Source organism: Thamnophis elegans, chromosome 11 (genome assembly GCF_009769535.1).
Source record: "Thamnophis elegans isolate rThaEle1 chromosome 11, rThaEle1.pri, whole genome shotgun sequence".
NCBI lineage: Eukaryota > Metazoa > Chordata > Lepidosauria > Squamata > Colubridae > Thamnophis > Thamnophis elegans.
The window spans coordinates 57,758,004-57,781,559 of record NC_045551.1 but is presented as its reverse complement, the minus strand read 5'-3'; the positions used below and the strand labels follow the sequence as shown (position 1 = coordinate 57,781,559).

General features: G+C 48.3%; 1 protein-coding gene across 1 annotated transcript; it reads right to left on the bottom strand.

Moving 5' to 3' along the window:
* Positions 1-12,217: 12,217 nt before the first annotated feature.
* On the bottom strand, positions 12,218-22,595 carry LOC116514646 (dachshund homolog 1-like). Its single transcript, XM_032226262.1, has 2 exons — positions 22,547-22,595; positions 12,218-12,663 (listed from the first exon to the last, which is right to left on the bottom strand). Exons 1-2 carry the CDS (start codon positions 22,593-22,595, stop codon positions 12,218-12,220), a joined length of 495 nt encoding a protein of 164 aa, XP_032082153.1.
* Positions 22,596-23,556: the final 961 nt, after the last annotated feature.

The following is a 23,556-nucleotide window of genomic DNA, read 5'->3' as shown; positions in this document are numbered from 1 at the left end:
AAAATTGCTGGGAGCTGGTATACATCCATTCAACCTCAGTTAATGACTATATTTCAATGCACCATCAAATAGTTCAAGCACGGAATAACTGGCAGAAGTAGTGCAAGATTAGAAGATAGAACACTAACTGGGCAGAGGAAGACATGCAAAAACTGAATCCTGTCGATTACAGTTGCATCTCTTAAGGTAGGAACAGGCTAGTCAATTTCAGGACTAGAGAAGTGGACCATTTGCCTAAGCATTTTTTAAAAACAAAAGAGAAAAATGAAGCTTTCCATCTGAAGAGATGGAAAGGGGAAGCCCCAGAAGAAACCAGCAGAACCTACTGGAGTCACATTTGCACACACAGCACAACTGCCCATGCTTATCTCAACCAGTGCCTTAGTGCAGGGGTCAGCAACCTGCGGCTCTGGAGCCGCATGTGGCTCTTTCATCTGCCTGCTGTGGCTCCCTTTTGTCAGTCAGCTCCACAATTGATAAGGCTTTTGATTAGGGCAGATAGAAAAAGGACACCGTGCTAGGAAGAGACTCCATGGTGGAGGAACCAGACTTCCGGTCGGCTCCAGAATTGAATAGGGGGCTTCCGATTAGGACATTTGTGGCTCTTTTGAGTGTTTAAGGTTGCTGACCCCTGCCTTAGGGCAACATAAAAGGGAAGGCACCATTTCTAGACCAGAACATCTAATTCTATCCTTGGGCTCCATCAGCCCAAGGATAGACCAGCTGCTACAGTCACCGACCAGCTGCTACAGTCGGTGACATCCGGAAATGGTCTTTGAATTTATTATTACCTTAAGGGTCTTTGAATCCTTCTTGTCTTAAGCCGAATACCAAAGATCCCTCCATGTCTCATCATTTCAAAAAGGAATATATTTCCTGATTAAACCATATCCCGTCAGTATTTATTCAAACATCTCTCTTAAGAACTTCGCAAGGAGTTAACAAGAGAGAGACATGAATGCAGCTTTCCCTTATGGCCAATGATAACGCTAAATAATGTTTTAGGTATGCATGAATGAAGGAATGCTAAAGTTGGGGGAATGTTTCGATGTTCATGCTTATTGCTATCACCCACAATATTCAGGTACTGTGTATTGTGTATTGAGTATTGTTTTGAGACAGGCACTGATGATTTGGAGGCTCCAGGCTAGAGAAGGAAAACTCTTGAACCTCAACTGATGGTGGCCTGTTTAATTATAGTGCTTTTTACAACCATACCTGATTTTGAGTAGTTCGGAGAATCGGTAAATACCACCTCTGACTGGTCCTGCCCCCATCTATTCTCTGCCTCCTAAGTCCCAGCTGATTGGGAGGGAATGGGGATTTTACAGTATCCTTCCCTGGAGTGGGAAGGGAATGAAGATTTTGCATAACCTTTCCCTGGAGTGGGGAAGGAATGGAGATTTTACAGTATCCTTCCCTGGGTGGGGAGGGAATGTGGATTTTGCATAACCTTCCCCTGTTGGGGAGGGAATGGGAGATTTTACAGTATCCTTCCCTGGAGTGGGGAGGGAATTGAGATTTTACAGTATCCTTCCCCTGGAGTGGGGAAGGAATGGAGATTTTACAGTATCCTTCCCCCATGCCCACCAAGCCACACCTATCAAGCCATGCCACGCCCACCAAGCCACGCCCACAGAACCGGTAGTAAAATATTTTGAATCCCACCATTGAACTATACCCTATGAATATGGAGTCAGGGAGATGATACAGGAGAAATAACTGTCAACTGTCATATATACCCCCCAAATTTGCCTTCAGAAATTGTGGGTGCTCCATCGCTGGAGGTTTTTAAGAGGAGACTAGAGAGTCACTTATCTGAAATGGTATATAGGTTCTCCGCTTGAGCATGGGGCTGGACTTTACTCAACTGACCACATGGCATCTGAGAACTCATCCATACCTCATCCATCCATTTGAATCCATACCTGGATTCAAACACAGCCTAGAGGTAGCCCCTGCATGGCCCCATGGGAGTCTGACAACCAATCAAATACATTTCTTACACAGGAACAGGAAACAGAGAGGTGGGACTAAAAAGGTTATAAAAGCCTAGCAAGCCCCTCCCCAGCCCTTCTCTTCTTCTCCACCAACATTGAAGCATGTGATCACCTTTTCTGTTCAGGGCTCAAGCCATGTGGCCCTGTCCAACAATAAACCATCTTTCCAAGCAGCCTCCATGTCTCCGGTGTCTTTTCCCCACTTGGAGCTGAACCCAGAAGGACATTTCTTTCCTCAATTGTTTCATAAATATGGTGACCAAAATTGGTTGCAGTATTCCAGGTGTGGCCTTACTAAGGATGTATAAAGCGGATCTAATACTTCATGTGATTTTGATTCTATGCTTCTGTTTATACAACACAGGACTGTATTAGCTTTTTGGCTACTGCCACATATTATGGCTACCTGCGTCTGGTTCAATATGAATTGGGACAATAGACAGCAGCACAGCCATACCCAGTACTTTCATGGATGACCCACCGCAGAATGAGAGTCAATGGGTCATCATAGTTAGTCCTCAATGTACGACTTCAACCCTTTGGTCTATGGACTGACACCGAGCCACGGCATTCCAGAAAACAGGCTTCGCAAACAAGCAAAGCCCCATCCAGGGGATGCGGGCAGCAAGTGAAACCATGCCTCCTCTGCTTCCACGGAAAAGCCTCTCTCCATGGAACCAGTCTCTGGTGCCCAAAAGGTTGGGGGGGGGACTCTTCCCTAGCTTGTCCATCTGATCCATCTTTGATCTCCTGAAGTTGGGAAATCAAAAGACACCAGACAAATTATTTCTCCTGATCGTCATTTCCTCCCTCTTCCATCTCTCTTTTTGTATGTGCATCCAAATGTTACAACCAAAGTCTAAAACAATAGAATAACAAGAGCTGGAAGGGACCTTGGAGGTCTTCTAGTCCAACCCTCTGCTTAGGCAGGAAACCCTACACCACTTCAGACAAATGGTTGTCCAACATCTTTTAAAAACATCCAGTGTTGGAGCATTCACAACTTCTGGAGGCAAGTCATTCCATGATTAATTTTCTAACTGTCAAGGAAGTTCTTCTTAGTTCTAGGTTGCTTCTCTCCTTGATTAGTTTCCCTCCATTGCTTCTTGTCCTACCCTCAGGTGCTTTGGAGAATAGCTTGACTCCTCTTTTTTGTGGCAGCTCCTGAGATATTGGAAGACTGCTATCATGTCTCCCCTAGTCCTTCTTTTCATTAAACTAGACATACCCAGTTCCTGCAACCGTTCTTCATATGTTTTAGCCTCCTGTCTCCTAATCATCTGTGTTGCTGCTTTCTGCATTCTTTCTAGAATCTCCACATCTTTTCTACATCGTAAAAAACTCCAACTCCAGCAAGCTACGACAACCACAGAGACGTACAGCCAAAAAAAAAAATTCTTCCAATTATTAGAATATTTTAAGCAACGAGAATGTCGAACAGATCTACCCTAGAGGCAAAAAACAGTAAAACTGACACCTATTAAGACTCTCTCTTGAGAAATGGCAGGTAAGTTTCAGAATCCTAAAATGCCAGTTTGATTAAACCGAGTTAGCATTTTAAAACAGAGAAAAGAAATGAGTTCGCTGATAGTAATACTATTCTGAGCACAGCTCAACTTTCCATCGGTAGAAGTATTGAGAAATAAAAAAATAATAAGGAAAGGTAAAAACCTATATAGCTGGTATCAGTTACAAACTGTTGACAGAAATTGTTATACCCTTTTCTGGAGAAAAAAATAACTCTAGAGACCCGGATGTTGATTAAATGAAGAATAATTCAATAATCCAGAATCAAGCACAAGAAAAAGTTAAAAATATGTATTGAAGCAATATAGTCTTTCAAGGCAGTCCACAGGTTTTCAAAAGAAGGGCATCTAATTATTGTTTACTGCAATTTATTTCTAAACAGAATGTTTAATATTGCAATGTGCATCCTTAATGAGATCTCTTGGGATCAATTCAATAGATTCCAGTATTATCGCACTTAAGGCAGAATCTGTGATTTCAGAGCCCAGCATCCCCAACTAGATCCCACATCTGGAACTGTGTAGGAGTAAGTAGTTCGAAGGACAGATACAAAACAAGGCCAGCAAGGAAGAACAAGAAAGTAAGACGCAGAAGACAAATAAGTGAGTTTGTGTCAGAGCTTTCCCAAGCTGCATCATAAATGTTTAACATGCTTTTCAAATTCTTTTTTAAAAATCACTTCCTAAAATGAAAGCTATGCCACAGTGAAGCACTGTAATATTGTATGCCTTATTTTTTTCGCACAAAACTGACTTTTTAAAATCCTGTCTGAACTAGGAATCATTAACAAGTCATCAAGCCTCATTTTAAAAAAAATAAGAAATAGGTTCGTGAGTGAAGAATACTATCAACAGATTCATAACTCATGCAAATAACAGTCTTCGGATTCCAGGCTCAATATAACTGGAATGAATCAAGCTGACAAGCAGAAGAATTAATATTAAAAGATTAACCTTATTTAAGATCTAAGAAACACGGGCTGCAGCCAGAGTTCCACCGAGTGGGTTTCAATAAAACACGAACGACGATACCAATAAAATTAAAATCAACCTTTTCAAACGTGCTTACTTAAAATGATTACTTCAGGTGCTGCACCCAGCCTGGCTGTATAACCAAAATTCTGGCATATGTGATCTTATAACTTCCATCCCTACTCCTCTTAAATGTGTCTGATAGGGGAAAAAATCACTTCTTTCCAATCATCTCCCCCCCCCCCATTTTTTGTTGGCCACATACCGACTTTAAAAGTCAACGCTTGTCAAGAAATGTCCCCTTAAGCAACTTAAAACCCATCAGGGTTTTTTTTTTTAGCTGATCTCAAGCCATCCAACATTACTGTACTATGAATTATATTGTAGAGGGGAAAACTGGTGTCCACATGCAGATTTGCATAGAAATCTGTTTTAAAAACCCTGAATGGAATGTGAAAAAAGATGGGGAAAATATAGATTTTAAAATCACTTGACCGGCCAAAATAATCCAATGCCACCCTGTGCCTCCCAGCCATTGAATAGTGATGTTAACCTGACAATACTGTGTTATCACCCACTGTTCGTTCCCATTGCATTTCCTATTCTTATCCTCAAGCAAGAAAAGGCAAAAAGCATTTTGCACAGGCATTTATTAACATCGTGTGTGTGTGTGTGTGTGTGTTTCTGGCAGCTAATTAATTCCACTGCCAGGTTAACCTCATAAATCAACGGAATAATTTGAAATAAAAGAACAAGCATCTCTGATGCAATTTCTCCATTTCCACCAGTGATTACAAAAATACAGGACACTCAAATTCACACAATGAATATGTAGATTTCGGAGAACTATTTAATCATCTTTATACAGGCTCACAGTATAAGGCTAAACTGAAATTTTTGGACAAATATTTAAACGTGTACATCATCCAAGATAAACTTAAAATAGAGAAATCCTGCAACAGTTCCTCAAAGGTTAACCAAGTACACTCCACATCTTAACACTATACTTAAATGTTCAGCATCATATCAATTGATTTTCACCAGTTTAATAGTCAAACATATTATATGATTACATACACAAATATACAAAGAGATAAATATTGTTGATTTACTCATTCGATTTGTAAAGATTTGATGCTATTCGACTACCATTGTATTGTAAGGTAAACTTCCTGAATTCTATTGGCTTAAGACTGCAGTTATGTTGCTAAATTGTTTGAAAACATTTAGTTTTACATTTGGTTTTGTTTCATCTTTTTTTTTCCTGGCAAAAAACAACGTGATTCATCCAGAATAAACCAAACACAAACCTCTGTTTGTATGAAAAGTGAGAATAATAACCGACTACAAATTGCACACTGGCAAGAAACTTTTGCTTCTTGGCTGTCCTAAATATGTTTGTTTTAGCTGCTTTTCACAAATTATCTGCATGTTTAAAATTGCATAAGCAGGGCCAGTGGGGTGTAAGATTTACTAGAGGTCAGTATCGGTGTGAATTTTTCGAGTTCTTTAGTATAACCAAAGGACATAAATATGGCAGAGAGTTCATTTTCTAAACCAAAATATGAGTCTATATTTGTCGCACGAAAAGCAGGTAAGTGCCAAATGAAACAAAACTGTATGATGAAATACACTTTTAAGTGTAAATGAAAGTTGCCTTCCTAACCCTTTAACTCAATCACCTTGTTTTAGAGTGGAAAGTTAGATTGCAGTTATTTAATTAATTTTGCAATTAATTTTGCAACAGTTTAATTTGTATTCCACATTCAAATGCACTGGGTGAAATGGAGGAGGGGGGAGCAAGTAACTCCTAATATAAATCAGAATGTTTATTAGTATAAATATAATAAATGCTGTATAAATATCGTGGCAAAAGGTCACAGCTCTATTTAGAAAGCATATTTTTGTAGGCACTTTTGTCCTTTTTACCTGTCTGCCATCAATAAATCTAAGAACATACTCAGCTGTTGAGTGAAATCTCACTTGCTCCAGAATAAAATATTTGCTTCATAAATCACGTAATGTAAGCCTGTTGTTTGAACAGCGTTTTGGTGTTTAAATAAAAAACTGGGGCTGTACTGAGGTATGAGATACGCCAATAAATATATCTGTCTAGCATATCTCCAAGTTGCGGTTTCAAAGAACACAACGACCTAAGTGTGCAATCTCTTAGCATATTGTCCTCCAAAATCCATAAGTTCCCTTCTTGACCTCAAAATAAAAAAATTACGAGCATCTCTCCTAAATCCTCAATTCCATTTGGCCTCTTTTTTTCAACACTTTGCTGGAAGGGAAGCAATAGGACTAAAGGACTCAAGCTTTGTTGGCTTAGGAAAGGATGCTTCTTGGCCCAGGGAGATTTCAAGAAAAGAGACTGGGTCATAGCAACATTCACAGTTGTGTTAAGGAGTTCTCAAACCAACAAATCCAGCTCTTTATTTCACTGGGGTTTTGGCGATCATCCCAAAAGAAGCTGGTCATTTCAACTCATTAATTAAATTGAGAGTCTTGGGGTGGGCACTATACTTTAGGTTAAATGGAGATTCTCAGCCACATCCAGGTCATAATTGTCTCAAAGGTGCTTTTCTTTTTCCTTCAAAAGGCAACTTGGGTTGTTTTTCATGAGAAAGAAGAAAACTTTACATTTAGGTTCCTACCCCTTTAAGTTGACTTCCCAAAGAAGCAGCTTTTCAAATCAAGCTATTTCACATTCCAAGGTGGCCAAAATTTGTGCACAAATGGCCTAAATTTAAAGCTTTTAGCATCAGGATTCTGAAGACTAATCTTTCAGGTCCATTTCTGCTGATTATTAGACAGGTCCAATTCAGATCCATTTCTGCTGATTATTAGACAGAGATTTCATCTCTATTTTGTGTTTCTCCTTCCGTTCATTCTCTGTCAGTTCTTTCACACTAGCATGCCTCTTCTACATTAACACTATTTTCATTCCTAAATTTATTCCCACATATTATTCGGGGGTGGGGAGTATATTCTGTCTATCTACTGATACTTACTTTTCGCAGTTCACTAGTGGTCTCCACAATCCTTCCTTCCTTCCTTCCTCCTTCCTTCCTTCCTTCCTTCCTTCTTTCTTTCTTTTTCTACATCTTTGAGCCGCAATCTACTTCCTAGTTTCACATATGTGAAGCCCACCTTTCAAAGCTTCTAAGTAAAATCAAAATAAATGTGCAAAATGTGTAAAATAAAATCATAAAACAAACCAGAATGGGAAATTCTTTCCATTTTGAGAAGAATCTGCCTTTAAGACAGAGCTCCCTCTACTTAAATGCATGTGAAGGCTTTCCTATTAAAACACGCTTGCCTCCTTGTTCAAACAGAAGCAAATTACACAATGATGGCAGATGAGAATAAACATGCTATGTGGCTAAGGAGAACAAGGGTCTCTGGGTTATAAACTGCACGACGGAATTTTCCTTGAAAGGGTAACACTTTTAAAAGTATTTGATAGCAACGGAGGCCTAATGAATCAAAACAGGAAGGTAAATTAAGATATCATTCATGACAAATTATTACGTTTCTTGAAACAACATCGGACTGAACTGGGGACTACGATGCACTAAATAGCTAATCTCACTGTACTAGGTCACAGTTACAACAATTTCCTTCCCTCCTCAATAAATGTTGTTCAGTTGTCAACTTGCTGAAAGGTATAAATAACCAGAGTGCATTATTACTGTGGAATTGCACTTTAATTCAGCCACAAATATCCATTGGTCACAACTTATCTTTTTAAATGAAACAACCAAAATGGAATCAGGTTTCTCAACCAAATATTGGGGGGGGGGGGGTCAGAGAGAATTGGGGGGGGGGCATCTATGAATATATACATGTCCCTGAAAATTGCAGGCAGTGATGGAAAAGGGGGAAATGCTTTGCAAATAAAACCATTGCTGTATTTTGGCAAGATGGGGTCCTTTCGAGTGATAAAGTTTTCTACTTCAAAAACTGTTGAGAAATGCTTTCGATCAACCGAATTGCCTTACCTACAGTGTCAGATTCAAGCATCAAAATATATCATAATCTGTGCTGGGTTATCCTTTGCAGATCAGGGGGGTTCCTGTATTTCTAGGCACACCGGTGGGGTGATCTGCTTCCAATCAAACCCACACCTTTTTTTATGCCCAGGTTACATTTCTATCAAACTCCAAAGATGTGTCCATTTTTTTCAGTGGGTCCCAATCAATCATGAACCTCAATTGAATGTCTTAACACACTCTAATAATATCATTGCAGACTGTACACGGGAGAGAAACCATCAGATTATAATCTTTACTGTTTCCCCCGTTATTATTTTGCCTTAATTTAGAATATTCTTGGACTGTCAATCGGCAGAAACTGTTGTCTGAGTATCTGCTATGTGTCACTTTCCTTCCAAAAGGTTCTCTTTCAGCTGAGCACGGTCTGACCAATCCTTCCCAAAAAAGACAAGAGTAAAATCCCCCCCCCTTTAAAGGAATCAATAAAGAAAAATGCATAATGGGCAGTTGTATTCTACACCCTCAAATCGGGGGCAAAACTTCAGCAACAGTTTGGTGAAAAACCTCATCCAAAGTTTCTCACATGGTTTGTTAGTGAAAGAAAGAAAGAAAAGAAAGAAGAAAGAAAGAAAGAAAGAAATAAATAAAGAAAGAAAATGTGTGAAAGGAAGAAGCAGTGCCCCATTTCACCCTTCATGTAAATCCTACGAAAGGTGGCTTCTTTTGTTTTGAACTAATTACCCTTCTCCCATCTCATTCCCCACCACCCACAGTCTTCCATCCCAATTCTAAAACATTTTGTTGCTCCTTGAAAAAAGAAGATCCTCCTTGGTTGGTTGGAAACCACTAAGGAGAGAAGTAACCTACTACTAAGGGGAGGAAAAATTCCGAATGGTGAGAACAATGACCTCATGGAAAAGCTTGCCTTCAAAAGTTGTGGGTGCTCCATCACTAGAGGCTTTCAAAGAGAGACCGGCTAACTTTGTCAGGCACTACAATTCCCCCGTGGGGCTTTCCAGAGGACCCCCTCTGTCGGGAGGCAGCCCACCAAGGCACATACACACACACCCTCCTTGTTGCTTCTCTCTCTCTCCCTCTCCCTCTCCCTCTCCCCCCCCTCTCTCTCTCCCTCTCCCCCTCTCCCTCTCTCTCGCTCTCTTCTTTGCAGAGTTACTTGAACACCCTTCCGGCTGGTGAGTTACATACACAAGGACCTCAGAATAATCAGAAAACTCTACTGAAAAGTTTGGTGGTGGGAAAACAAGCTAGTTTCCCCTCCCACTAAGCCTAAGGCAGCAAAAGAGCAGAAAAGCAAGGGATGGAAGCCCCCCCAACCCACCCCGAGACAATGAAGCCCAGTCACCCCATTGCAGAAGTGATACTTTCAACCTTCCCTAAGCGATGGATGGATGGATGGATGGATGGATGGATGGATGGATGGATGGATGGATGGATGCCCACCTACTCTGCTTTGAAGATGGCCAAAGGGCTCCCTTCTCCAGAGCCCACAATTCTTGGGAAAGAAATGTACTGTCAAGTTGTTGCCAGTGCTGTGTCCTTCCCTCCCCCCCCCGCCTTAATTTACCTATTCTGGAACCAGAAAAAAACAGGTGTCGAGATACTAGTTTGTTCCAAAAAGTTTTCACAGGACACTTGAACCTCAGAATTTTTAGCCGTCAAGTAAGGAGGGAAAAAGAGTCATCTTGTATACTTATTTTTTTAAAAAAAATGCACAAAAACAAATTCAGCTCTGCCTTTGCGAACACGCCTTCTTTCCCTTTGTTCCCCTTAAATAATTCAGTTCATTAAAGATGGACATGCAAATTAGAAAGGCCTACTGTGCTCTTATCCCAAGATCTCTTTCTCTCTCGCCCCTTAATAATTTCACTTAGTTAAGACAGAGGAGATCTATCAGGAACAAACTCAAATTGCTGCTCAATTTCAAATCATAAATAAACCAGCAAGAGGCAGCTCTCTAACTGGCTGTATGTCACACCTTGAACATAAGGCTGCTTTTTAATCCATGTTCTATTAAACATCCCTTACAGCAACTCACTTTAAAGCCAAACTGGAATCAACTTTGTGGTTGATCCTCTTAACTGCAAAACAAAAGTCTAAAATGCGTGTAACTTTTTGGAGCAAAGTAACATCGATATGATATAAATGCAAGGACTGTTATATGTTCTATAGCCCTGTAACTAATTCATAAGAGTGGGAAAAAAAAAACTTATGTCCAGGAATTATCTGTCTTTATCAAAGCAGCGAATTCTCAAAATATGTCTTGCTGACATATGTGAAAAGCCAGACCTATGGAAAATCTATTTTACAGCCTGTCTCTATAGGTGCAAAAAAAAAGGGTTATGAATTATATTTCTCAACCCTTACACAGATTACAATTCTCACAACTCTGACTGGTTTAAACCCCCAATTAGCATGTATTTTACTGGGTAAAAGCTTATAGATATGGCTGGCAGTCTTTTGACCCGGTCTTTCCTTAAATAAATCCCTGCCAGCACAAGTTATCTCTGTCCCCCTCTTGACCCCCTCCTCAGCTGTTCCCCCACTACCCTACCCCTTTGGCCGGATTTGTGTGGGAAAACCCCAGTGAGGATTGAGGTAGACTTCACAAGATCTTGGAGGCTTTGCCAGGCGTCGCTACCGGCCGACACGCATGAGAATTTACTAGAGCAAAGCGGTTTTTAATACAGATCCCACTCCCCAGTTATGCCCCGGTTCCCCAAAACTGCTAAATAAAAATAAACAAATAAATAAAAATCGGTGTAGTTCGACAGCCGCAGGGCGAAGCCGCAAAGCGAGAACGCTTCTTCCCGCCTGGAAAGGCGCCGGTTCTGTCTAAATTACTCTTTTGACTGCCTGCCTGCCACGCGTGCAGAGCCTTTTCGGGGGTACCGGGAGGCGGACATACCCCCCTCTCAGTTGAGGCAGAAAGATCCGCCTGGAGGGAACCGCAATCGCGGGACGAGCAGTGGTCTCGCGACCCGGCCCGAGAAAGGAGGAACCCGTCCACCTGCCTTTCTCCTTGGTCCAGGGAGAGCTAGCGCTCTCTCTCTCTCTCTCTCTCTCTCTCTCTCTCTCTTTCTCTCTCTCTCTCCTCTTACTAAACGCGGAAAGGGAAAGCAAACGCGGGGGCGGTTTGGAAAGACTTTAAAGGGACCCGCGGCGCCAAGGATAAAGACTTAAAAAGACTTCAAAAACTCGGAACTGGACGCGGAACTTTTCAACATCCCCCAGCCCACTTCCGACTCTTTCTTTCTTTCTTTCTTTCTTCTTTCCTTTTATCTTTTCTTCTTTCTTTTCTTTCTTTCTTTCTTTCTTTCTTTCTTTCTTTCTTTCTTTCTTCTCCTTTCCTTCCTTCCTCTCCTCTCTCTCTCTCTCCTTTCTGTCTTCTTTCCTTCCTTTCTCTTTCTTCCTTTTCTTTCTTTTTTCTTTCTTTCCTTCTCTTTCCGTCCTTCCTTCCATCCTCCTCTCCTTCTCCCTTCCAGGTTAGCGAAGGGTTCCTCTCCTTCCGAAGACCCCCCCCCCCACTCCGAGCCCGGCGACTGTGCCCAACTTTGCGGCGCGCGGGAGCAGGCGCTGCGCCGCGGTAATTCCTCGGAGAGTCGCTTCGCGCGGGAATCCCGCGCACCCAGGGACACACACACTCACACGCAGAGCCCTCCTCCTCCCCCCCCACCCCCCTGCTCCCTCTTGCCCCCGGCGCTCACCTGGCGTTGGTGCAGTCGTTGTAAAGCGTCTCGAAGTCCCTCCTAGAGATGAGTTTGCACCGGTTGACGCCTGGCTGGATGGCCCCCAAGCCGCGCAGGATGCGCACCTGCTCCACGTTGCAGACCACCGGCGTGATCTCCAGGCGCTTGAGCTTGGTGTAGACCGTGTGCAAGCCGCCCACCAGGTGCTTGAGGAAGAGGTCGAAGGCCTGCGGCAGGCAGATCAGCTCGCAGCCCTCCACCGAGAAAGAGGCCACCTGCGCGCCTCGCAGCTCCACCATCTTACACTCGTTGTTCTGCGGCGTGTTCTCCACCGGCGAAGGAGTCGAGTACACCGGTTTGCCCGAAGGCGTCGGGGGACCGCCGCCGCCGGCTGCCGCGCCCGGACACGGAACGGGAGCCGGACACGGACACGGACCAGGACCCGAACTGCTCTCCACACCTCCTGAACCGATGCTGCTGCTGCTGCTGCGGCTGCTGCTGCCGCCGCCGCCGCAGCAGCAGCAGCCGCCGCCGCGCCGGGCTCCGGGCGGAAGAGGCCGGGGACGGTGGTGGGGGCGGCGGCGGGGGCGGCCGGAGCGGTCGGGGCGGGAGGCGGGGAGGGGGCAGCTGCCGGGGGCGCGGGGGCGCGGGGGGCGCCGGCGGGGGAGGCGCCGGCTGCGCGGCGGGGATGAGCGGCGCCGGCATCGCCATGGTCACATCAGAGGAGCCGGGTTAAGGCGAGGGGCGCTCCGGGCGCTGCCCCGCCGCGGTCCGCGCCAACTTGAGCCCAGCACCGGCTGCTGTTGCTTTTGCTGCTGCTGCTGCTTGCGGGACCCGCTCCGCGCTCTGCGGCTCAGGAGCCGGCTGCTGCTCCTGCTTCTGCTGCTGGCGGCGCGGTCCACCCTCTCGCCGCGCCCCGCGCGCTCTTGCCCGCCCGCCCGCTCGCTCTGCCCGCCCGCCCGGCTCTCCCTCCGGCCGCGGCGCGCGTTGCTGTTGTTGTCACTCGGTGCAGAGCGGGGGGCGGAGCTCCGCAACTTGCGAAGCCCCTTCAAGCCCAGCCGGAGTCTCTCCCCCCCCCACCCCACTCCGCCCGACTCGGGGCGTCTGACGAGGCCAATTGAGGGGTGGTCTGGAGGTGTCGCTGGCGGGGCCGTTTCTCCCCAGCCTGTAATGCGTAATGGCCCGGGGAGGGGGGGGGGGTGACTCTAGCGCCCCTCCTTCCGGGCAGCGGGGCGGGGCCAGCCAGGGGGTGGAGGGTCAATTGCTCCTCCCTCTATTTCCCCTCCCTCTTTTAAAGGGTTGTGGGGGCGTCTCGGGAAGTTCCTGATGGGACCCCGCTGAGGAAGGGCCACTCGGCTCCCGAGCTTCTTTCCGGGGTCCCTCTGGGAGGAAAAGGATCCGTTGGGTGGTGGCAGCCGAGGGACCTCCTCCCCGCCCCGCCCCTCCTCTTACTCCCCCCCTTTAAAGAACCGATCCGCCTCCCCGGCTTCGAGCTGCCACCCAGCGCCGCGTCTCCCGGCCAGTCTGCGCTTGTGACTTTGAAACCGGCCAACAGACTTTAAACCGAGCGGAGGCCAGCGATTGCCCCACCACCCCAACACACACACTTGGCAGGCGGCGGACCTTCCCACCCCCTCCAGTTCCCCCCTCCCGGAGTCCCGATGCGCGGATCCTGGGGGCTGCTTAAAGGAGGGCCTTTCACTTTCCCCAGGGGAGGCGCCTCACTTTCACTTGCCGGCAAGCAGCGCGCGCTCTCCTCTTCCCCCAACGAGCAAACCAGGGCACATCAGGCTTTGCCCTCTCCCCACCTCCCACCCACCCACCCCCATGGCAGAAACTTTGCCGCACGTGGGGACGAGCCAGGGGGAGGGGGAGAGCACCGCTGTGCCACTCGAAGCGAAGGAGCGCCCCCCTTGCTTTTGCGCTCCGGAAAGTATTTTTTTTTTCCTTTTCTTTTTTCAGGAGTGTGATTCTCCTCGTGCGATTTCTTTGGAGAGTTTTCTTCTTCTTCTTTCCTTCCCACTTTCAGCTTCGAGAGCGTCCTCCTTTGGCTCTGAATCCTTTTCGTCCCCCAGATTTAGGTTACATTTTGGAAGGGATGCTTGTGTAAACTCTTTCCTAACCGTTGCGCCCGGGAGTTGTGCGGCTCATTTAATTTCTCCCGGAGCCCAAACCGTCCGCCTTTCTCTCTCTTTGACAGACCCCCGAGCAAGGCTCACGTCAAGATCCTAAGCAGGGTTTAAAATAGATTACAGGGTGGTAGTAAGTGAATGAACTGGCGAGTTTTTGGATAGGAGGAACTGAACGCTTTTCTGGAAAGTTGACGGGCAGAAAAAGGACACCCTTTTGGCTTTCTCCCCGCGTGGGCATCTGATCATCCCTCCACGTAAGATGTAACCAACCACAACCGGAATGCCATAGAAAAGACCCTTATCTTGCGCTTCGATCAGTCTTGCGCTTCGCGCTCAGAACTCTTCATTTACGCTCGCCCCACGGTCCAGCCCCCGAGCCTCCCCGCGTGGAAACCAGGACGCCTTCTCTGCCCCCCCCCCGCCCCTACGGCGAGCTGCACATGCGCCGGACTGCTCCGGCCAGCTCGCCATCCGAGCGCCAGTCAGAATGATGTGCGCGCGGGGGGGGGGGGAGCCACCGTAGGAAGTAAAGAGATTTTTTTCCCCCTCCTTTCTCTCTGAAATAATTAATGCCGCAATCAGTGTGGTGCACCCTTGGAGACAAATTGGTTCGGGAGGAGGAAAGATATTAAGAAGCAACTCAACTGTTTTTTTCGGCCAAATCCGGGGTTTTATTTATTTTTTATTCCTCTCCCCCCCCCCCGCGAAAAGCAGATCGCTAAACAATGACAGAAAAAAGGAGGAGGCGGAATTGAGCGCCAGCCTGAGAAAGACGAAGCGGCCTCTAAAGGTGTTTTGTAAGTTGGTGGACAAGAGGCCCATTAATAGAATTCCCCAACTTAATTCTTGTTGCATCAGTCTGGATTGCCATGTGGCTTCTTATCATCCTGCACCGACCTAATAATTTTCAGGTGACCTGGAAACAAAACTGAGCCACATCAGGCCCGGTGGACGGGAGACCACCAGGAGTGAAGGGGACGAAGTATCTAGAGAAGGAAGCTCAGTCAAGGCTCTTCCAGGAACAATCAGAACTTGTGTCCACCAGGAGTCAGGACAACACGATGGAAACTTTTAAGGGTTAGAACTCCGAAGTAGGTTCAGCCCAGGTGTGAAATTCAGCAGGTTCTGACAGGTTCTGGAGACCCAGTAGCAGAGATTTTGAGTAGTTGGGAGAACCGGCAAATACCACCTCTAGCTGGGCCCGAAGTGGGGTGGGAATGAAGATTTTGCAGTATCCTTCCCCTGCCACGCCCACCAAGCCAAGCCTACAGAACTGAAAAATGAATTTCACCACTGGTTCAGCCTGTGTTCATTTTGCAAGATTCATTTCAGTGAGTTTTCCCTACAGGAATGTTGCCTACAGAGGAAAAATAAATGCTGTGACCATTTTGCAAGATTCATTTTAAACATTTTAAACTCCTTTTTTTAAAAAAAAATCCTTAAAACCAGAGGACTTTAATTTCCAATTCCCATCTTCAATGGTGAGGAACCGCCTCTTTGAGCAAGCTAATAAAAACAATCACTCCTTTAAAAACTAAACCAAATAAAAAATGGAACCATTTTTTTTCATCCTTTCAACTCCAGCCCCAATCGCTTCATAAGGCCCGTTCCTCATCCCCCCCCCCCAACCGATTGTGACTTAATCAAATCACATTTAAAAGCTGAATCCGCGGATCTTAAGAGCTGGAGGGGAGCACGGGAAACCGGCCGAAGGAAGGGATAAAATCGGGACCCTGCGTCGCATTTGCGCTTTTCTGTTTTCCTAACTAAGAGGGGTGGATCCCGCCCAACTGATTTTGTTCATCCTCGGTGGCTCTGCGTGGCAGAGTTCCAAAATATATACACGTCTGCGCGGATCCCACCGCTTGAAGTCTGTCTCAAGAAAGCGCCTTGGGCATTTGAGCAAAGAAGCATCAAACCGCAATCTTAGTTTAGTTTGGGTTTAATCTCGGTTCGCGCGCAGAGCTAGTCTAGGAGTTCGCGCTCCCCGGTTCTTTCTTAGGTGAGAAAACGCAATTCTGAAGCTGCCAAGAAACCTCCCGAAAAATCCTGCTTCCTTTTCTCGTTTGCCCCGATCCCGACAGGAACGAGCGAAGGGCGACGAAGTGTATCCCCGGCATTTCGAAGCGCCAAGCGCCGACTTTAGGATCCCGCGCCAAACCCACGCAAAGCGAGAAGGGAGACGAAAGGAAAACCGAAAGGAATCGGCCTCGATTGTTTCCCTTTCGTGAAGACGCCCCCAGCGGCCTCTCCTCCCCGGCGTGACCGTCCCCCTCCATCCCCTCCTTCTCCCCGATTCCTGGGTAGCCCGGAATGATTTGCGACTTCGCCCGGTTTGTCACGCAGGAGCGATGCCGCTCAAATCCGGCCGCCTGTTTAAAATTCAAAGACCTGCAAATCGCTCCGTTTGTCCTTTGATGGGGGCCTCCGCTGATTAAAACGCGACCAAGAAGGCTTAATTGCCGCACTAATTAAGAAGTCTTTAATTTCTTTTCCAGGAATATTTGTTTGAAGCGAGGGATGGGGTTTTTTTTTTCCTTCTGCTGCTCGGCACAGCTTGTTCAGGGGGACAAGCGGCTCTCTCCCCCACCCCCACCCCCCTTCCCCTCTCCTCTCCCCCTTTCCGTCTCTGCTTTCTCCTCCCTCTGACCTCCCCGGCGGCGAATGAAAGAAAACAGTCAGGCGAACCTAGAATTGGGGGGTGATTTATGGCTGGCGGGACAAGAGGGCGCGCGCACGGATTCGGAAAGCCCGCCCGGGGAACGTGGGAAAGGCGCAATGGTCCGGCCCTGCTTGCGCGTCATCCTTTTTCGGCAGACCAAGGCGAATCCTTCTGTTAGGACCCCCCGGGGGGGGGAGAAATAGGGCCAATCTCTCTCTCTCTCTCTCTCTCTCTCTCTCTCTCTCTCTCTCTCTCTCTCTCTCCCTCCCTCCCTCCCTCCCTCCCTCCCTCTCTCTCTCTCTCTGTGTCTTCTGTTCATGGTCAGGCGTTCTGTTTCTCTCCTCTCCCTCTTTAAAAAGACCCACTTCCCCATCGTCTCTTGGGTTCCTTCTTGTCTCTGGCGCAGAGACCCACAAGAGGTCTCAGGCAGCGTTGGAGACCCTCTCGAAGCTGCGCTGAAGCAACGGGGGTCACAGGCCGGGCGTTGCCCAAGTTGTGCCAACGTTTGCAGAACCTGACCTCGTTGCAGGGGTGAAATCCAGCAGGTTCTGACAGGTTCTGGAGAACCGGTAGAGGACATTTTGAGTAGTTCGGAGAACCGACAAATGCCACCTCTGGCTGGCCCCAGAGTGGGGAGGGAATGGAGATTTTGCGGGATCCTTCCCCTGCCACGCCCACCTAGCAACACTCACAGAACCGGTAGCAAAAAAAAATGAATTTCACCACTGCCTCGTTCTCCAGGACAGGTCGAAGCGACAGTTACCATCTTCCAGGCTCAGGGCTCGGCTTCTTGAGAAGACCCTCTCTGTAAGCCCTGCCCCGTCCGGTTTGATGCGATAAAGTTGGGGGTGTTCCAGATCCCCGCAGATTGGGGTCGTCTGAAGGGACCCTTGTCTTGTAGAAGAGCCCAGTCCAGAGGCCTCTGATTCCTGGCCTCGTTTAAAAGATGGCTTTAAAAAATTGTTTCTCCTCTCCCACCACCAGGCCTTGAGGGGGGGGGCGCTAAGTGGGCAGGGGCCTCTTAGAGTTTGATAGGCTGGGCATTTTCCTCCCCCCGACGTGAGGTTTTTTTTTTCTGCTCTTTTTCCCGGTGGTTCTGTACTCTCTTCGCTGATGTAAGCCGCCTGGAGTGACCTTAGAGCCGGGAAGCCTTATCAATTTTGTATAAATCAGTGAGGCCGAAGCTATGAATCAGAACACGGGATGCGCCTTTCTGGACGGAGCTTCGCTTTCTCTACAAACGCTTTTCCGAGGTGTTGGAGAAGCACACAGGATCGGGTCTTTTCTGCTATTGCCCCAGCGGGGCGAAAGAGGCGGGGGGGGGGAAACCTCTCGCCCACTGGTCGGTGCGGATCCCGATCAAGGCAGAAGATCTAGCGGAGAGAGACCCGCTCCTGGAAACTGGTTGGGATACCTGGTGGTCTTGTCTTGTCATCGAGCAAACTCCCGGGGCGGGGTGGGTGGGGGTGATTTCCAACGCTTCTCGGGCGACCACCTCTCTCTTTCCAAGCCCGCCCATTCAACCAAATCCCGCGGGCAACAAACGACCCCAGCAGCTTCGGCTGTCTGCGGGGATCTCTTCCCGTGGAAAGATTTATTAGGCGAGCTTGCAGAAAAGGTGTCTACGCGCCCCACGGTGGACGCCTCAGGAGAGCAGGGGGAAGTGAAAGGAAACAGTCTGGGTGGGGAGGGGCTTCGTTCCGACCCTTGGTTGAGTGCTAACCCCCCCCCCTTTCCCCAGCCCCGAGCATTCGCCGGCTGGATAGCAAGGGCGCCTGGCTCTAAATAGAGGCCAGGCGCGGCACTCCACTTCTCCCCTCCCTTTAGACGGCAGTTTGAGAAGGCGAAGCGCCCTCCCCATGTCGCTGGCCAGAAGAAGCTTCCTGTGGGCAACGCCAAATCCCGACTAGCGCAAATCGGGCCACAGGGGGAGCTTTCCCTCATCACCACCACCGCGCAAAAGACTTGGCCGTAGGGGATTTCCGCTTTTGCGGCGGCGCAAAGAAATCTCCAATAAAGGAGAATATTTGTAGCTCTCAGGGCTGAAAGGCTTGCTTCTTTTCTTGCAGACGTTTTATTACCCGAACTAGGTAACATCATCAGTGCCCGAAGGGAGTAGGGTTTGCAGGGAAGAGGAGGAGGAGGAGGACTGTGGGATCCTTGGTGCTCTCTGAACTTGCTTCTCTTTTTTTGCAGACGTTTCATTACCCTAACTAGGGAACAGCATCAGTGCTAGAAGGGAGTAGAGTTTGGAGAAAGGAGGAGGAGGAGGAGGAGGAGGAGGAGGAGAAGAAGAAGAAGAAGAGGAGGAGGAGGAGGAGAAGAGCAGGAGGAGGAGGAGGAGAAGAAGAAGAAGAAGAGCAGGAGGAGAAGGAGAAGAAGAGCAGGAGGAGCAGGAGGAAGAGGAGGAGGAGGAGGAGGAGGAGAAGAAGAAGAAGAAGAAGAAGAAGAAGAAGAAAAAAGAGAAGAAGAAAAGAAGAAGAGCAGGAGGCAGAGGCAAGAGGAGGAGGAGGAGAAGAAAAGAAGAGACAGGAGGAGCAGGAGGAAGAGGGAGGAGGAGAAGAAGAAGAAGAAGAAGAAGAAAAGAAGAAGAAGAAGACGAAGAAAGAAGAAGAAGAAGAGAAGAAGAAGAAGAGCAGGAGGAGCAGGAGGAAGAGGAGGAGGAGGAGGAGGAGAAGAAGAAGAAGAAGAAGAGCAGGAGGAGCAGGAGGAAGAGGAGGAGGAGGAGGAGAAGAAGAAGAAGAAGAAGAAGAAGACAGGAGGAGCAGGAGGAAGAGGAGGAGGAGGAGGAGGAGAAGAAGAAGGAGAAGGAGAAGAAGAAGAAGAAGAAGAAGAAGAAGAAGAAGAAGAGCAGGAGGAGCAGGAGGAAGAGGAGGAGGAGGAGGAGGAGAAGAAGAAGAAGAAGAAGAAGAGCAGGAGGAGCAGGAGGAGGAAGAGGAGGAGGAGGAGGAGAAGAAGAAGAAGAAGAAGAAGAAGAAGAAGAAGAAGAGCAGGAGGAGCAGGAGGAAGAGGAGGAGGAGGAGGAGGAGAAGAAGAAGGAGAAGGAGAAGGAGAAGAAGAAGAAGAAGAAGAAGAAGAAGAAGAAGAAGAAGAAGAAGAAGAAGAAGAAGAAGAAGAAGAAGAAGAAGAAGAAGAAGACTGTGGGTTCCTTGGTGCTCTCCGAGCTTCCGTGTTTTCTTCCAGACCTCATTACTCTAACTAGGTAACATCATCAGTCCGAGTAAGGAGTGCTGTTTGCGGTCCGTTTATATTCTGGCATCTTGCCTGTCTGTCTGGGAGGAGGAGGGGGTCTTAGAGATTCTTTGGTCCTAAGACACTCCCACTCTCACCCCATACAGATAGCACTAACACTGTTACCTAGTTAGGGCCACGAAACGTCTGCAAAAAGCAGGCCCACAGAGCACCAATCACCCCGCCCCCAACACACACATACACACATAGTACTGATGCCGCTACCTAGCTAGGGCCACGAAACGTCCGCAAGAAAACAAGCAAGCTCAGAGAGCCTCAAGCAAGGACCCCTTCAAAGAAGTATTACGCTGCCTTTGGTTTCCAGGATGCTCCGCACAGGCCAATTATGGGTTGGGGAGGGGGGGGCGAGCGAGGCGGGCATTCCCAGGGAGGACTCCCCCCTCCCCCATCGTTTCTCTTGGCTTCGAGACATCCGTCCTGGGAGCGGCGCTTGGAATCTCCGCCTGGAGCCCTCCAGGCAGCGTCACCCCAACGCTTGCGTTTTCCCTCCGTCCGGGGCCCTTGAACCGTGGTCTCGGAGTCACCCGCTCGCGGGCCGGATGCGCCTTTTTAGGATCGCAACTACTTGGCGAGGGGGGCTCCCGGAGGGGCTGCTATGCCGTCGAAATGCGCCGCGCTCTGCTTTTCCCACCCGCCCCTCTTCCAAAGTCTGCGCGGCCTGAATCCCAACACGGGACAGGGCGGTTTGCGGATGGGGATGTCTCCCCTTCCCCTTCCCCGCTCTCTTTCGTCACACCCACCCCTTCAAAAAAAAGAACGGTGCAAGAATTTCCAACTGGGCCGAGAGAGCCTCTTCTTTCCCCCCACCCCTTGGGGGGATTGAGAGGGGGGTTACTCTCTCCTGCCTCCCCCTCCCTTTGTTACGGATGGCTAATTTGGCGACCGTTGCATTGGGTACCTCCTGAACACACACACACACACACGCACACACTCACACTCCAGGAAGAGGATCCCCTTGCATTCCCTGCGATCTGAGAGGATCGGGACACCTCCCCCCCTCCTCCTCTAGTTCCCCCCCCCCTCCTCCTCTAGTTGAGCGTTGAGAGAAAATTGACGACAAGGCCAGGGACAGAATCAGAATAGAGCTGGAAGGGACCTTGGAGGCCTTCTAGCCCAGCCCCCTGCTCAAGCAGGAGATCCGATACTATTTCAGACAAGCGTCTACCCCAGTGTTTCTCAACCTTGGCCACTTGAAGATGTCCGGACTTCAACTCCCAGAATTCCCCAGCCAGCGAATGCTGGCTGGGGAATTCTGGGAGTTGAAGTCCGGACATCTTCAAGTGGCCAAGGTTGAGAAACACTGGTCTACTCAGTCTCTTAAAAGTCTCCAGTGATGGGGCATTCAGAACATCTGCAGGCAAGCTGTTCCACTGGTCAATTGTCCTCACTGTTAGGAAGTTTCTCCTTAATTTCCGGTTGCTTCTCTCCTTGATTAGTTTCCCTCCATTGTTCCTTGTTTTGCCTTCTGGTGCTTTGGAAAATAAATGGACCCCTTCTTCTTTGTGGCAGCCCCTCCAATACTGGAATACTGCTCTCATGTCCCACCCTGATCCTTCTCTTCTCTAGACTAGAAAACCCAAATCCTGCAAACCGTTTTTTTCTTATCTTTTAGTCTCCAGCGGAGCGAGACCGAGCGAACATCTCTCTTTAGACTTCTGGGTTCGTCGAACTTGGCATCGATCCCCCCTCCCCAACTTCTTCCCGCAACTTCGCCCCATCTTTTCCTCGAGTGCTTTTACTTCGAAGTTTAGGATCGCCCCCGGGATCGCCCAAGCCCCGTCCCGTTGGCTTTCGAGGCTCGCCTGCCCGATCCGAAGACACGCTCCCCTCGCCTTCCCTTTTTGCCCCCTTTCTCCCCCCACCTATTGGAAAACACTCATCTGTATCAGCCAGGAAGCGCGTTCTCTTTGATCCCCCCCCCGTTATTCGTCACCCGCCTTTATCAACGTTAACACCCGTGTTTGTGTATCGTGTGTACCAATTCGAGCCCCCCCCCCCACAACTCGCCCTTCTGCACTTCCTCCTTTTTCTCCCCCTTTGAAAGCTCGGGAGGCCAAGCGCTCCGGTTTGATGGTTGGTTCCTGCGGTTATTTAAAACAAAAAAGAAGAAAAGGGAAAAAAAAAAACAGGCTAAGCCAATTCTATAAACCTCCTGCAAATTAAAATACATGGGAGGGAGGTCGAGAGGCTCCGTAATGGAAGTGCTGACACCATCTTAACGGCGGCGTTGTAAACGGCCACGCTATAATATCCATTAAGGGGAAAGAAAAAGAAGATGGTTGATCAATAATTTATACCGAGAGTACCAACGGCAGACATAATAACTCGTAATGGTTGCAGAGCCATCGCGCCCACTCCCCCACCGCCAGGTCTGCGGAGGAAAAGTCCCTTCCCTCGAGCTGAGCGTGGGCTTTCCACCCCTATCCCTCACCCACCCCGCAATACCCCCCACCCGCCCACCCCGATGCCGTCCCTCCCTCGGACTAGCCCGGGACTAGCGAGGCTTGAACTCGTCGGAAGAGACACGCGCGGCTGCAGGGAAACGCTGAAGGTCGAGCAGCTCCGAGCGCAACAGCTCGGAGCGACCCGGCTTTCTTTTTTTGGCTTCAAAGCGAGATAAGGATCGCCGGGACGCCCCGTCGAGGCTTGGCAGGCGGGAAAAGGAGAGGAAGGCCGGCTTGGGAGGCGTCGTGGGCAGGGAGGGAGAGTAGGAGGGGGGCCTTGCTGAGCTCAGCGCAGCTCCAGCTGCTCCCCCTAAAAGATGGGGGGCTGAGGGTCCAGGTCAAGGCTGGGGGAAGGCTGTGAGAGGGGTCTTGGAGCCTTAGTGGTTAAGCGTCCCCTCGCACATATGTGCTAGTTGTTCCCAACTCTAGGAGGTGATGCTCATCTCAGTTTCAAAGGCGAAGAGCCAGCACTGTACGAAGACGTTTCCGTGATCATGTGGCATGACTAAACACGGAAGGTACGACAGAACGCTGTTACCTTCCCACCAAAGTTGGTTCCTATTTTTTCCTACTTGCATTTTTACGTGCTTTCGAACTGCTAGATTAGATTAGATTAGATTAGATTTAATAAATTTATAGGCCGCCCAATCCTGAAGGATTCACAACAAATACATTTTAAAAAATAAAAAAGTTAAAACAAAGAAACACAGATTAAAAAACCACATCATACACCCAGTCTAGGTTGGCAGAAGCTGGGACAAGTAACTGGAGCTCACTCTGTTACACCATGCTAGGGATTCAAACTGCCAATCTTCTGATCGACAAGCTCAGCTTCTTAGCCACTGAGCCACTGCGTCACTTTA